General features: G+C 34.8%; 3 protein-coding genes across 3 annotated transcripts; all 3 read right to left on the bottom strand.

Annotated features, from left to right (window-relative positions):
* Positions 1–204: 204 nt before the first annotated feature.
* On the bottom strand, positions 205–7,057 carry LOC115449769. The gene is made up of 3 exons (XM_030177658.2): positions 6,547–7,057; positions 2,800–3,029; positions 205–1,535 (listed from the first exon to the last, which is right to left on the bottom strand). The coding sequence occupies exons 1-3, from the start codon at positions 6,945–6,947 to the stop codon at positions 409–411; spliced, it is 1,758 nt and encodes a 585-aa protein (XP_030033518.2). The 5' UTR covers positions 6,948–7,057; the 3' UTR covers positions 205–408.
* A 333-nt stretch (positions 7,058–7,390) lies between these two features.
* Positions 7,391–8,787, bottom strand: LOC115449792 (WD repeat domain-containing protein 83). The gene has a single exon (XM_030177685.2). The coding sequence runs from the start codon at positions 8,661–8,663 to the stop codon at positions 7,764–7,766; it is 900 nt and encodes a 299-aa protein (XP_030033545.2). The 5' UTR covers positions 8,664–8,787; the 3' UTR covers positions 7,391–7,763.
* A 1,657-nt stretch (positions 8,788–10,444) lies between these two features.
* LOC115449791 lies at positions 10,445–15,583 on the bottom strand. The gene is made up of 6 exons (XM_030177683.2): positions 15,330–15,583; positions 15,152–15,259; positions 13,840–14,068; positions 13,240–13,332; positions 12,110–12,593; positions 10,445–11,241 (listed from the first exon to the last, which is right to left on the bottom strand). Exons 1-6 carry the CDS (start codon positions 15,489–15,491, stop codon positions 11,169–11,171), a joined length of 1,149 nt encoding a protein of 382 aa, XP_030033543.2. The 5' UTR covers positions 15,492–15,583; the 3' UTR covers positions 10,445–11,168.
* Positions 15,584–16,147: the final 564 nt, after the last annotated feature.

Below are 16,147 nucleotides of genomic sequence, written 5' to 3'. Positions count from 1 at the left end.
AATGGACAAATCAAAAGTTTTTTTGGCATTACAAATAAGTTATTTTGATTGGTTCTCGAAATCGAACTGAACATTGAGATTGGCATTATTAAAAACGGGTGATAGTGGTGCGTTTGCGTTGTGGTCCGCGATATTTTAACATAAAATTTTTAGACTGTACAAAATAAAAAGGTTTAATATCATACCAGAGTCATGAAAACACTGTTCACAGTTCATGTAATATCTATTGAAAGTTCCCAGTATCAATTACACAAAAATGTGTATAATAAGCCATTTAATTCGATAATCTATTAAATTTATGTAAAGTTCTTTCACATAAGCATTAAGGGCGCAAGTGCCTATAATGACACAAAGTTCCAAGTTCCTCACCATAATCTTGAGTCAAACCTTTGGCATTTAGAGCCAACATTAAATCTTTATAATTAATATGTTGCAATCATTCTCTTGTTCTTTAACTTCGTAATCGAAATCCGGTTTGATTTTGGTAAAGTTCCAATCACTTATATAATCTTTTACTTTGATTTGCATTTTTGAGTCTTTTTGTATAATATTCGGCTTTACTTGAACCGTTTTAGTCTCTTTTGGTTTCTCTTTAGGAGACACCTCAAATTGTACAGATTTGTTCGTCTTAGGCGATTCATTATGCACTGATTTCTCCCTATTCAATATATTAGGTTTCACGTGAACCACTTTGGTTTCCTTCGGAGAAAGCGGTTTGAACTGGCCCACTTTAGTTTTAACGATTTCTTTCTTCTTCATATCAACTTTAGGCTTCGGTTTTGGTTTGTCCATAATCTTATAGCTTGCGTCAACAAAGTTCTTATACGATTCGTTGAACGACGACGGAGATTGAACCTCTTTCTTGTCTTCCTCTTTAGGTAATAACAAGTTCTTCGGATTTGTGTAAGTCTTAAGTTCTTTAACCTGTGGTTTTTCTTCTTTTTTCTGGTCAGGCTCAGGTTTTTGACTGACTGCATCTTTATCTTTTCTTAACCTTTTAGCAATACTGTCTTCTACATCTATCTTTCTTTTTCTTAGCGGCTTATCAAGGAGTTTGGATATTTCATCATCGGTAATAGACTTGTTTACGTCGGGGACATGTTCCTCATACTTTTTAAGTATCGATGACATCTCTAAGGCTTTACTTAGTAACGTTCTTAGGTCATTAACATCAATCCTTTTTGATGAAACAATAATATTATTCATTACCTGTTTAAACTCATCGTATACATCTGCAGTGTCTTTGGATTTAGTGTCCGCTTCTATTTCAGAATCGTCCAAAGAGATTAAATACTTTTTGTACATCTCTGGTATTTTGTATAGGCCTAAGTCGTGGCCGAAATGCTCTTCGTAGAACGACACTCGGACCTCTTTAGATATTTCTTGCATGCTCAAACTGGATGGGCAGTAGTGAGTTGTTTTTTCATCTTTCGTCATGTGCTCACAATGGTAGAATCTATTACTGTCTTGTTTGCTCAGTTCCACATATTTTATTTTTGTTTGAGATTCCATGTCTTCCTTCCAGGCTGTGTAGGCTGTAAATAAACATATTGGAATATTTATTGTGTTCTGTGTTCGATCAATAAACGTTTAGTACAAGATTGGTGAAACTTTATTTGTCAATGTACTATTATTTATACAAATTAACGTAGGAGGGGCATAAGCTATTTGGGCGACCCGTTTCTGACGTTTTTTAGGATCTAGACATTTTTTTTGTAAATAATAATAATAATATGAATAAATGTATTACAATGATAATTAAATACAAAATAATACTGATTATAATGTACCGTGATGCTACTTTAAAATTGTTTATATAAATCTAATATTGCTTCGTTTAAATAAAGGGCGTCATTCATAGAAACAATTTTTTAATGGATAACAATAAGACATACATTAGCTATCAAGTTGTATGAACTGAGTAATGGACGCTAAAAAACAGAATTATGATTTAATGTAACTTTTGACCAAAAATTACCTTTTTAGGAATAATAAAATTATTTCTTATTTGTCAAATATGTTCAGTAACGGCAGCAGATAGCAATATTTCTTTATTTGAAAATTAAAAACTACTGGTATATTATTATTATTGGCAGAACAAAATGTAAATCTATCCTCCATTAACATTAAAGTGTAAATATAATATTTTAATTTAGTTCAAGGTGTCTGGTATTTATGTCCGATATGGAGATACCCCGTTATATTACTAATTTTATTTAAAATACTGACTTACAAAATAACAACCCAAATAGTTCCATGAATAAGTTAATATCTTATTAACTTCCATGCTAATTTGACACAATTTTAATTCAACAAACACGCACGTGTTTTGTCAGCTTTCGGCTCAAAGTGACAGAGTAATCAGTAATAACATTGTCAATTTTACATTACAGTAATAAATGAAACCACATACTTGTCTGCGACTACCCAATTATCATCAAATTTCCAACATCAGCCTTTGTGTATCTAATTCCAACAGGCATAATTGTGTTGACTGCCGAGGAGTAATCATCTCTCGTCAGTCGACATTCTATTGGACCCCACTCCACTTACCACTTACACTTACACTTACGAAAAAGTTAAAGTGCTAAATGCGATAATCATCTCTCATCATGACACTGTAAGGTCTCAAATCCACTTACCATCAGGTCCAGTAGGGTCACTTTGCCATGCATCAATAACAAAAAAGTTAAAGTGCTAAATGCGATTTTCATCTCTCATCATGACACTATAAGGTCTCCAATCCACTTACCATCAGGTACTGTAGGGTATGCCATGCCTAAATAAAAAGAAACTTACTAGCCATATCAGGGAACATATATTTCTCTGTCTCGTCACTATGCTGGTCTTGTATGTGCGTTTGAAACGTATGCAGTGATGAGAACGTCTTCTCGCATCCAAGGCACGTGTAGTTTGTGGTAGTGCTCTCTGTGTTGCAAGTGTGAGGAAGGTTTGTGGCAACCCGCATATTACAAGACATGCAGAGTTCAATGCGGGTTGGCTGGATGAGGTCTGGGGAGTTTGCGGCACTGAAAAAGAAGTTATATTGTTAACTAGCTTTTGCCCGCGGCTCCGCCCGCGTTATAAAGTTTTTCAGGCTAAAGTTTTCCGTTATAAAAGTAGTAGTTTCCCGGGAGCCTCTCAAACTGTCTCCATACCAAATTTCATCTTAATACGTTGGGTAGTTTTTGAGTTTAACACGTTCAGGCAGACAGATGCAGCGGGGGACTTTGTTTTATAATATATTTTTTAGAACTTTTTAAGAGGAATAATCCCGTCATACATCATTGTTGCATAACTTTAACCGTTTACGCAGCGCACGCAACGGAAGCTCTCAAAACTAATAATTTTTCCCCGTTTTTGCAACATGTTTCATTACTGCTCCGCTCCGATTGGTCATAGCGTGATGATATATAGAATATAGCACTCCAGGAACAAAGGGCTATCCAACACAAAAAGATTTTTTCAGTTCAAACACGGTAGTTCCTGAGATTAACCATTACTGCTTCGCTCCTATAGGTCATAGCGTGATGATAAATAGCCTATAGCACTCCACGAATAAAGGGCTATCCAACACAAAAATATTTTTTCAGTTTGAACCGGTAGTTCCTGAGATTAGCCATTACTGCTCCGCTCCTATTGGTCATAGCGTGATGATATATAGCCTATAGCACTACACTAATAAAGAGCTATCCAACACAAAAAGAATTTTTCAATTCGAACCGGTAGTTCCTGAGATTAGTCATTACTGCTCCGCTCCTATTGGTCATAGCGTGATGATATATAGCCTATAGCACTCCACGAACAAAGGGCTATCCAACACAAAAAGACGCGCACGCGAATTTGAACTTTATGCAGCGGTAATAAATTACAAATTGACTCTACGTATTAGTTAGAAAACGTTTGTATGGGAAATAGAAAAATGCTGTTTTGAGGATTTTCCCGGCAATTATTCGAATTTTTCTCACCTTTTAAATCTTCCCTAGACCTCCACGAATAATTCAAGACCAAGATAAGATAAATCCGTTCAGCCGTTCTCGAGTTTTAGCGAGACTAACGAACAGCAATTGATTTTTATATATATAGATATATTTATAGCATAGAGTTAATTGCACAAGGGGCTTTAAGAGGAGCGTAGCCACCAACGTATCAATGATACAGATCCCTTGAGCTCTAGAGGTATACTTTTTCAAATTAAAGTGCCTTTTTTACAGACTAGGTTTTGCTCGCGGCTTCGCCCGCGTGTAGGTGTTTACCGGGTTTTTTTTCCAACTTACTTGATATGTATCGTTATATTATGACGAAACTACACATAATCATTATAAATTGTAGCCTATGTGTTATCCTGATGTATAACCAATATTACTGTAAAGTTTCGTCCAAATCCATTCAATAACTTTTTCATGAAAGTGGAACAAACATACATCTATACGAATTTTTGTTTTATTAATTTTTCTTGGTTACTTACATTAAACTAAGTGGGTACCACAAAGTACGCATTGTCATGAAGGCCCCCTTACAAATTTCGATATAAGCCCCCTTTATGGAGAGCTATGCCCCTGAGCTTAAGAACAGATCTCTTTCTAAATTTGTCAATGTTAATAGAAAACAAAAAAATTAAGGGAATGATATCCTAGCTATATAATCAATTTTTTATTCATGCGTGGCAAAGCGACGCCACTGCACCTGATGATAAGTGGAGTGAGGTCCAATAGAATGTCGACTGACGAGAGATGATTATTCCTCAGTCGACACAATTATGCCTGTTGGAACCTGATATACACAAGCTGATCCCGGAACACGACACTTACGTGGGCCACTATGGCAGGTTTAAAAACCTTATAAATGGTGGTTGTTATCCAGACAGATATAAAATCCTACCACCAGCAAGTGAAAATGTGCAAGGAAAAGAAACTAGAAAAGGAATATAATAGAAGTATTTGCAACTTATCTAAAGCCTGCGGTCACAAATAAATAAAACAAAATGTTAACTCTGCACTTATTGATGTGCTGATTTTTAAAAAAACAATATACCTTTCTACTAACAACCGTTCAAATATCTACATAAACAATTTTAGTCAGACTATATTGTTGAATTGTGATTTATGGTTGTCAGTTAAATGGGTTGAGCAATATTTTTTGCAGCATTAAGTTTTACACATATTTGAAATCAATACATATTCATCTGTTCTTGGACCTAATGTAAAATGTTAGAAGAATATCCTACTTAATTCCATTACACAGCTAGCCTTCAATATGGTTCTTATATTTTGCATTTATAACAAGGAAAGATATTTCACAATGTCAAATAGCCAAGTAACCACACTCAATAACCAACAGATAGAAAGAGAAGTCACTACGCTGCCCTGCAGTGGCGAGAGATGAAATTGTCTAAAAGCAAACCTGACGCAACATATAGGTACTAATATGCATGATTGAAGTCTGCAAATAGGGTACTGGACTCATTTTTGTTCTTTAGTATTATCAAATATTTACGTTATATAAATTATAACACAAAAGGAATTATTAAAACCCGGTAAAAATCAAGAAGTTATAAGTCTTTGAATGTCGGTGGAAGGGGTAATTAACAAGAAACAGAAAAGAGACAAAATACCCACATTTGGCGTCATCGGGAATTGCGACGCGTGCGAAAGAAAGAGATAAAGCGATATCCTCACAACGCGCCCACTTCTGCACGTTACAATATTTAAAATTTGAATTGCTAGCTCATTTTTTAACCAATTTTTATGCAATTTTCGCAGGAGTGCTTCTTTTTCTTGTTATTAATCATTACATAAAGAATAATGAACAAAATCAAACATAGTCCGGTTCCCTATTATTTAAATGATAATAAGACTGCATAAAGAGAAGCTGGCAGGAATCGTGTTTTTTTTGGCCCTTCGCCACTGCTGCCCTGGTAATTGGTATAGTAGTAAGTCAGAAAATGTAGTTCCGCACTATTACATGGTTAATGAGCTTATATTATCGTTCTTACTGCTGTTTATTGAAGAAAATGCATTTATAATTTATGTAGATGTAAATTGAGATAAGAAGAAAGTTTGTTTAATGTACATTCTAAATTAGTAAAAATTGGCCGTCATTGACTTACTGCCGTATCGATTACCATGGCAGTGTAAGTCAGTTCTGCTGAATATTTTTAACAGTTGTGGAAAATAGATGATTATGAAATTTTTATTGGGCCTCTGGTCAATAATATCATTCATTATATACTATGCATTTTTTTTTTTAATTTCATAAGGTTTTTTTAATCAGGCTTATACAGACCATATGACATTCCTCTAAAGGAAATATGATGGTAGCGTTGCTATAGCTTGTATGCAATACTGAAGTCTTATATGTAATATATTGAAACATTGTGTGATTAGGCATTTATTTGACAATTAATGTTCTAGAAAATAATTATAGTGGTCATTTTAAGTCACTAGTGTATTGCAAATTGTTGCCACAGCAGCATTTTAGAGCATTTGTCGTTAAGCCAAAGTAAACCTTATTCAAACAAGAAAATATGTCAAAAATTATACTCACACTGATTCCCCGTCATCGTTGATACAATGATTTTTCTGAATATGTCTATACGCCGAAAAATACACCCTGAATATCTTCGTACATACGGGGCATTCGAACTCCGTTCTTCTTGTATTGTAAGGCTTGCTATCATCACTTTTAACACTAGATACAGGTTTTTCTATCGTTTTGGGGAGTTTCACATTCGTGTTAGCCGGTTTCATCGTCTTTTTCAACGGAACCAGCTTCCGACGAGCGATCACTTCGATTTTCGGCTTATAAGCGACACGTCTCGAAGATCTAGGATGTACGCAAGCTTGATGCGATCTCAGAGCTTGAATACTGTGAAAACTGCAACCACACACCTCGCATTTACAAGTCGGCCGCCTTGTCTTTAGACGCCCGGGTATTTTGGCAACCATAACTGAGGCGTCATTTAATGTGTAATGTAAAATGAATTATTTTTATCGGATTGATAAATGTGGAATATTATGGAACGACTGGCGGTATTTGAATTGCGTTGCGGAGATTTAGGTCTCTATTGTTTTTATTTTTAACATAACGCTATACTAAAACGTGTTGCTTGCATACGTGTCATTTCTTGTGTGGAAGGGAGAACAAAAAATACATGCCAGGAATATAGATGTGGAAGGCGTGGGTTCGCTGGAACGGCTTGGATCTTAGACGCAATTTTGACGTTTTACTTTTTTTTTTTAAGTTGTGGTGCGTCTAGTTTATTTGTCTCTGATTACGCGTTCATTCTATTTCAACATTATCTCGAACATACTTATTGTAATACTTTCGAATGCATTGCTAAAGCTAGTATTTATCAGTACCTTATAGGTTGTAGGATTAAACACAACGGTAGTCAATATGTTTTATTATATCTCTAAACCTTATAGGGTAGATACAATAAAATCTTTAGAATTGAAGTTTAAAAACATTCACCATAGTTTCGTCAGTTGTATATTTTATTTGGACTATCTTAGACATTTTTTTACAAATTACGTTATGGCTTGTGATTATACTCCTGATAAAGCGAAGTAGTAGATAGAGGTAATATAAATGTATAGAGTTAAAATCATAATTGAATAATAAGAAACAACATCTATTGTTTTACTTTTTATATTACTTATTTTATATGTATCTAATAATTAAAAGATAATATTACATCCAGTATATGTGTCTAAATAATAAATGTAAAAAAAGTGGACATAGAACAATCTCGTTTATGACATTTATAATTCCATTTTTTTTGTGCCCCATAGCTTTATTTCATTTTCACTTGCGGTAAGAAGATAACAATCTGTAGGATGGTGGCTTAATGATACGACAGGTTTAGGACCATGTACCAACTTTTGACTCACATTTGAACTAATCAAATCGTAATAGAACACCTCTCCAGTAGCAGAGCCGGAGATAATCAAGCTGTCTTTTTCATTAACAGCATTTTCTAGACGTAAATCCCTGCATTCATGACCCTTGAAAGTATTTAAAATTTCTCCAGAATCCTTGTCGAACAATTTTATCGTATTATCATTACAACTCAAAACATAGCATTGCCCATCCCTAGTCATACTGCCGTATGTAATAATATGACCTATATAATCAGAAATCATTTTCGCCATCCTAATATCGTATAATCTCACATGATTATCGACAGAACATGTTAAAATTTCGTGATCTGTGACTTGAATTGAGGTTATACTATCTTTAGCGTCTTTTAAAACCAGTACGGGTTCGTTCCTTCGGCTCATGATGTCCCAAAAGGCTACGGTGTTATCTATGGATCCAGAAACCGCCATTGAAGATTCTTCATTGAATTTTATGCAGGTCACTGAACTGGCATGGCCGCGGTATCTTCTAATGGGTTGTCCTGTTGTTACATCCCATAAAATTGCTGATTTGTCAGCACTGCACGATATTATATGACTACTGTCGCAAGAACCTGCCGCGTCTAGTACTTCGTTTGCATGTCCTCCGTAGGTTTTTAGCAACAGTTCGCGATGCGGGTTCCAGAGTTTAATTTTCTTGTCGGAGCCACAAGTGAGGCAATATGTTCCGTCTACATTAAACCGGACAGCGCGAATGGCTTGTTGATTGCATTTTATCGTAGATAATATTGATATTTCACTCATTTTATAAGATTTATCGCCCTGTATTCACTTTTGTGACATGTAAACATTACGTTGCAAGGATCTTGTATTATTATATAGGTTATTGCACATTATTATTTAGTTATGACAGAGAGAAGACATATTTCATGGTACAAATAAGGTCTATTTCCCGGAATGACACATGGAACGTATTAAGTAAAAGTGCGTTCCGTTCAACAAAAACATGGGAGTTTTGACACTCGGTAGTATCAATATTATGATTAGATAACATATTCATACTAGAAAATTATTTCGTGTAAAATTCTGACAATTTAGTATAACGATGAGGCTTTGGCAAATCAAATTTATAGGGAATTTGACTGTTTGATTTTGTGCATTTTTTAGTATGTAATTAGTACAAAAAAGAAATACTTCTGTGAAAACAGCATTATAATTCGATAAGAAATGAAGCAGTAATTCAAATTTCAAATATTGCTATGTGCAGGAGTGGGCGTGAAGTGAGGATATCGCTCTATCTCTTTCTTTCGCACATTGTAATGCTTGTTGACGTCACACGCAAGTATTTCGCCCGTTTTCTGTTGTTTGACTATCATCCCTACTACCTTATTTCGGCTTATAACTTGTGGATTTTTCATCATATTTCAGTGATTGCTTTCGTTTTAGAATTTATACTACGTAAAAAAAAAATAAGTCAAAAACATACATACTGTATTTCGATATTTTTGTCCATAACAGTACTCCATTTAGGTATAATATAAGGATGTTCATCGATAACATATTATCGATAGTTTTTATTAGCCAGTGAAATGACTATCGATACGAAATGATCTCAAGGTTTAAATTTTTTTATAATTATTATTTATTTTATACACAGAAAACAAATATTAAATCTTAACAATTTCAAGCATTTATCATATTTTTTAAACAAATATTAGTCCATTGAAAAGTTACATTTGGGGTTGCGTTTTTTAGAGGACGCAATTTTATTTTATTGAAGTGTAGGGGGGGTCAGTGTAAAGCTAAAACCAAGTTTGTGGGGTCGCCACCCTTGTCCCACGGCCGCCATCTTGAAAATAGGGGTTGAAATGGTTTTGACGATGTATCTCTTAAACTATTTATCTGACAAAAAAAAAAATTATAAACAATTTTTGTTGCAAATTAAATTCTCTACAACTTTGGTCCAGTAACTTTTTGTCGTAGAACTATAAATAAAAAAGTTATAAGCGAAAATTTTAAGAAATTCAATGTTAAGCAATGTCCATTGCACGTCATTAGAACGTGTGTTTATAAGGTTCATAATACTTTTTTTTGTACTCTAATTACGTACAACACAAACCCGCGGTTGTCGGCTTGTACGCGAATTACTTGGATCCTGAATCGCTTTGGCACAGATGAAGCAATTCTTAGATAGCCTAATTAGTTGTGGAACGGACTGCCGAGACGAATGTCCGCAGGTTCAAATCCCAAGGGCACACATCTCTGATTTGTGAAAATTATGTGTATTCTTTGTGAATTATCGCTTGCTTTAACGGTGAAGGAAAACATCGTGAGGAAACCTGCATACCTGAGAAATTCTTTATTAGGAATTTTCGCGGGTGTGTGACGTCTACCAACCCGCATCAGGGCAGCGTGGTGGACTAAGGCCTATTCCCTCTCAGTAGAGGAGGCCCGTGCCCAACAGTGGGACAGTATATAATACAGGGCTGATATTATTATTATATATTGAAACCAATTGACTTCTTTGTCTGTATAACATCGCATTTTCTAACTGTTATGGTTTATATATAAATAAAATCATACTATTGTGAGTCGGCGAATTTTAATAAGCGATCCAAAGAACAAACCAATCAAAATATCATTTGTGAACATGTAAAAATACTTCGTTCTGATTGGTCTATTTTCGCGAGTCGATAAAAGCAGAGATCGTTTATTGAAACGGTAAATCAACTGTCCAAGTCGCAACCAAACAAACAGACCCCCCCCCCCCTGAGGCAATTTTTGTGCTCTTGGTCCTCGCACTGAATGCACGCCCGCGCTGGGGGACACTTGTCGCGGCCCAAGGCACACAGTCAAGTGTGTATACCTCATGGTTGCCAATTCACATTGAGGCCCCTAAGGGCTTGCGAACAGTTCCTAGCCTTCTTTTCTCCTCCCATCTTAAGAGGATTCTTTATCCTTCCTTCACAGCTATCCTCTCCCAACTTTCTTCCAGGACCTTGCAGTCGCTAAGCCTGTATCCCATTCGCGGGTTTTCCCCGGTGTTAACAGCGGGGTTTCCAATAACAAAAGAAAAAACCAACCAAATGCAGTAATGGACAACTCCATCCAATCTGAACAAGCATGGCTTTATAGTTTTTTTATTGCAAGATTAAATCTGCTTCCATTGACCCCTTTCATCCCGAAATGGGTAGGCAGAGGCACAATTAGTGCTACTTTTCGCTATAATCAGTCCCATGGTGTAATACAGGGTGTCCCCATCGCAATATCTGATGCATATTCTAAACTCCGTGAGTAGATAAAATGGGGTCATTTTATCGTTTGAATTTCAAGGATGGGTAGGTCGTGGAAACTTTCTGAGCTTAGGTTCTTGTGTTTCGCCCTGGAACAATGAAAGAATAACAATCAAAACATTTTCTATATTTTTTTTACTGTATTTCGTGGCTTTTTGTAGGATATAAGTGTTTTTATGAATGAAGAGTTTTATAAGGCTAGTGTGTAGGGTTCAGGGTTCTAGGAATTACTCCCAGGAAATATATTATAATAGGTAGTCTTAACTGTAATGGCGTTGTATTGTATTTGTATGGATAAGCAAGGGCGTCGTTAAAGGGGGAGGGCTGGGAGGGACAGCTGTTTCCTCTAGAGATTCTAAAAAGTTGCCAAATGTAAAGCAACCAAAGTCTTTGACTTGACTTGCTTGAGCGATCATTCCCGTAGGTTGAAACTCGAATGAATTCACCAATTCCATTCCTAATATTCCGTACTCTCTATTACGCTCTGCTCTATGTCATTGTTACAGCGGTAGTACGGGAGGAACATGCGCTCTCGACTTTACCTACGATTCATACTTTTCTCGTTCTCCATATCAACTTGCCCCCCTGGGCCATCGGGCCCATCGACGCTCTTGTAGATAAGTATTATTATTATTAACCAACTAGTTGACCCGACAGACGTTGTCCCGTCTTAACTATAAATTTTCAGCGCGCATTCTCTCAATCGCTGACAGTTATTTCAAACAATTGACAGTTATATAAAATTAATATATTCGTTAAGTTTTCTTAAATTTTCTAATTTTCCACGCATTTTTTTGATTTTTTTCTTTCATAAGAACCTTCTCCTGACAATAACAAACACAACAAAAAAAAATTGTGAAATCGGTCCAGCGGTTCATGTGTGATGGCGTGACCAAGGGAAATAGGGATTCATTTTTATATATATAGATTACTATCTCCAGGTTATAGTTTACTTACATAACATGCCAACGAAGTCTTCTGGTCGTCGCAAAAACAACTCCACATTGCTTGCACAAAAACTTATGCCTTTTAACTCGATGTACCTTCATCTCCTTCGAATCGTTAGCCATATACCCACAAATTTCGCATTTATGCCTCAAATGCTGTCTCGCATAATGATGGACAGCTTCGTCGCGACTTACAAACATTTTGCGACATACGCATACGTATCGACAGAAATGTCTTCGCATATGCATATCTATGCCTTCTGGGAGGACCTGCATGCATATGTCGCAAGTCTGTCCCACCGTTGCATGCTTTCTGACAATATGATCTTCAAGGTTTTCTTTGAAGTTGAAGCCTTGTATGCAGCTATTGCATTTATATGGACATTTTAAGTATTGTTTGGATGTAGATAGGATGTATCTCTCTCGCATTAATTGCCTTTTTGTTAACTTCACTTTCGTTATTGGGTTTGGTCGGTTGTTTTTTGTCGATGGGGCTAGAAGGGAAATACAAATATTAAAATATTAAATTATCCTTAACTATATTTTGCCTGTGGCTCGTCCGTGTGAAAGTTTTTCTGCGCCATTTTCTTTCATAGATAAGTAGCTTATTGCACTCAGGAATATCATATGAATCATAATATCACTTGAATTGTCCTTTTGTTTCCCTTCCCCTCTCACTTCATTCCCTACCTAAGGCGCGGCAAGCGCTCGCGGGCAAACTATACTTATCTAATATTTAAAATTCTCGTGTCAGTGTTATTATCCAAACTCCTCTGAAATGGCTCGACCGATTCTTATGATGTTTTTTGTGTATAATTGATAGGTCTGAGAATCGGTTGTAAACTATATTTTAAACCCCTAAGTGAGAAGGGTGTCCCAACCCCAATATTTTTTATTTTTTGGACAATTTTTTTTTAGTTATTTTTGTGATTTGGCAAAAAATACATACAATCCTAAATTTTAATGTTATATTTTAATTCATTAACCCTTCTACCACTAACGACTATTTTTTAATCGCGATTTCAATATTTATAATTTTATTTAACTACTTCCTAGTAATAATGTATATGGCATAACAACGATTGAAGAGTCAGCTAGTTACTGTATAATAATATAATGATACCGTCACAAAGAACTTACCTACATCTTGATGTTTATGATAAATATCTCCAGATTGTGGGGTTCTTGAAGACTGCACACTCAAACTGTCTCTCACTGTGAAACCTAATATATCTGGAAAGCAATTTATATAATATGTAAAAAATTTTAAAGTAGTACTATATACTATCCCCCTTATTCAAAGACGTTATTTATCTATGCTTAATCTTTGCTGTGATAATAAGTCTGTTTCTCAGTGCTGACGGCATGGCAGCCTTCGCAGTGTGTAGACATAGGGCCGTTGTGATTGGCTAATATTGAGATACAACTTGAACCTAGTTGGGTGTCAGATAAACAAAGCTGAGAAACAGACTTTTATCACAGCAATGCTCCGTCCTTAGATAAATAATGTCTATGAATAAGGGGGTATTTTTTACATTTGCGGTTGATCACCAGATCATAACCAAATTTATGGTAAATTTGAGTGGCTGTATTAAATAACTCAAATAAATAATACTATATCCTTTTTTTTCATATTAGCGGACGTTCAACAGACAATAACCAAATTTATGGTAAGTTTGAGTGGCTGCCTTATAAAACTTAAAAAATAATACTATATACTATAATAATAATACAACTTACCATCCTTGATACTTTTTATTCCATTCAATAGTCCCATCAGAGGCATAGAATTGTTACTGTCAATAATATCCAGCGCCACTTCTATATTTTTCAGTTTTTGCTCTCTTTTTCTTTCCATTTCTTTATCTATCAATGGTGTTAAGTCTGTCTGTGTCTCCTTTTGATGTATTAATATGTCTACTGTTTTCTCTATTCTTAGCCTTGTGGGTTTCTTTTCTATGTTGATAGGCTGAAAGGAATTTATAAAAAATAATTACTATAGTATTTTTTTATGAATTCTTTAATGTATACTGGTTTACTAACATTATATAAGGGAATTTTGTGAGAAAATTGATTAGTGGTAGGATATATTTATCTGCCTGGATAGCGACCACTGTACACAAGGTGTTGAAACCCACCATAGCGGTCCATGTAAGTGTGTCACGTTTTGGGAACAGCCTGTGTATATTCGGTTCCAAGAGGCATAATTGTGTCGACTGAGGGGTAATCATCTCTCGTCAGTCGGCAGTCTACTGGACCCCACTCCACTTACCATCAGGTGGATTTGGGCTACTTTGTCATGCTCATATAAAAAAAATGCTAGTTGCGAATTCTTCTTATTATACTGATTTTCTACTTTAATGATTGAGATCTCTACAAATCTTATCTTACTTTATAATAATTTCATCATTATTTATTAAAAAATTCAAAACAATAACCGTCTTACTTATAAACTTGTTTTAACGTTAAGAGGTGATTAAGAATTGCTTAAATTTTTTTTTATTATTATTATTTATCATGCGATCAGTCCTTTTGACTATGAGCAGATGAGATGTTAGAGTCAGAGGAATATAGAGCGCTACCCCAAGAATAAGAATTGCTTAAGGTGGTAGCTCAAGGTCCATTTTCATACATTTTAAAATTTAATATGACGAAATTTTAAAGGCAGAAATATCCATGATTATTAATTATTTTTACATTTTTCTTTCAACTGCGAGAACTAATCACTAACTAGACTTGAATTTAAATTCTTTACTTGCCAATACTTGTTTAGTTACCCAGATTAAAGCCGAAACAAAATGTATGAAAATGGACCTTGAGCTACCACCTTAAATAGCTATCAAATACAGCACCGGTTCCTAGTTTAAACCTTAAGAAGCAAGATGGCGGGTTTTGACTTACAGCTGATCGAGTTTTGTGTTTTAACTAAGCATAGCATTGCGAAATTTTTAAGACTGTAAATGTCTATTTAAGATATTATTCAAAGTTGAGATTGATTTCTTAATACGGTCCTAAGACTGAAAAGGAATTTCGTAATGCATGTAAAACTCACCTTATCATTAAGAATTTCGAAGCTTTCCTGCACTCGCAGACTAAATTCTTGAATTTTTTTCAACACAAAGTGGCATTGGAAGCATACAACGTTATCTTCAGTTTTTATCTGAATATTTATGATTTTATAGTAATTATTTAAATATATAATTAATTTTTCATTTGGTTTAAATACTTACGTTCGGTACGGCAAAATTATTAAGAAAATTTTTATGTTTACAGTTTTTCAAAGAAATAAATCGTAAGTCTTGTTGTAAACAGCAAATACATAATAATTGTGGCTGCGTTATATCTTTACTGAGGCTGCAATCTTCAAGTTGGTATGGTATATATTGCGACATTATGAAAAATCTAGACAAAAACAGCTTTGGAAAAAACACCTGTATATAAATGATAAACTTAACTCAATCAGACAAAATATGTCAAATGTCAATGATCAAATTCTTCCACACAGATTATACGAAAAAACTACAGAATGAAAATACATACCTGCTATTACAGGATTATCGTTTGTAAATATTTGGTATTTGTATTTCAATTACTTTCCAAAAATGCAATTTGTAATCATTATTTCAATTACTTGATGCTGAGGTATTTTGTAGTTAGCATTTTAAATATTCATGGCTTCAAAATACTTTAATAAAAATATATTTGGCAGTATTATTATGTAATGGATACGTTGAATTTTCTGCAGAAAATAATTATTCATTTCCTAATAAGAGACTGCTTGTCTACCAGTACATTTGTTTAATTTAGTATTCACGAAAGATAATTCGTTTTATACTGCTTAATTAGCTGGACCGAAGTAGTTTTATTCTATTTACATTACATACCTAATTGTATTTTTAAATTACCATATAAGTTACTTTTGTCCCGGGAAATTACTAAGTTATACATAATTTCCTGGAAACTGGAAAGGTCTTTCAAACGGGTAAAATCGCCAGCAAAACATAGTGTAATAAATTTTGTGTATTCTGTGGTTCAATGGCGCCATTAT

Source organism: Manduca sexta, chromosome 1, assembly GCF_014839805.1.
Source record: "Manduca sexta isolate Smith_Timp_Sample1 chromosome 1, JHU_Msex_v1.0, whole genome shotgun sequence".
Taxonomy (NCBI): Eukaryota; Metazoa; Arthropoda; class Insecta; order Lepidoptera; family Sphingidae; genus Manduca; species Manduca sexta.
This window is presented reverse-complemented; position numbering and strand designations above follow the sequence as displayed.

Bases quoted from the DNA above. Each gene is read 5' to 3' on its own strand.
- LOC115449791 (XM_030177683.2), bottom strand. From the start codon at position 15,491: ATGTCGCAATATATACCATACCAACTTGAAGATTGCAGCCTCAGTAAA. The intron at 14,069-15,151 runs GTGAGTTTTACA...AATTCCTTTCAG, and splicing joins TCGAAATTCTTAATGATAAG to CCTATCAACATAGAAAAGAA. The intron at 12,594-13,239 runs GTAAGTTCTTTG...TTTCCCTTCTAG, and splicing joins TCATAAACATCAAGATGTAG to CCCCATCGACAAAAAACAAC.
- LOC115449792 (XM_030177685.2), bottom strand. From the start codon at position 8,663: ATGAGTGAAATATCAATATTATCTACGATAAAATGCAATCAACAAGCC.
- LOC115449769 (XM_030177658.2), bottom strand. From the start codon at position 6,947: ATGGTTGCCAAAATACCCGGGCGTCTAAAGACAAGGCGGCCGACTTGT. The intron at 3,030-6,546 runs GTGAGTATAATT...CTTCTTTTTCAG, and splicing joins AACGATGACGGGGAATCAGT to TGCCGCAAACTCCCCAGACC. The intron at 1,536-2,799 runs GTAAGTTTCTTT...GTTTATTTACAG, and splicing joins TATGTTCCCTGATATGGCTA to CCTACACAGCCTGGAAGGAA.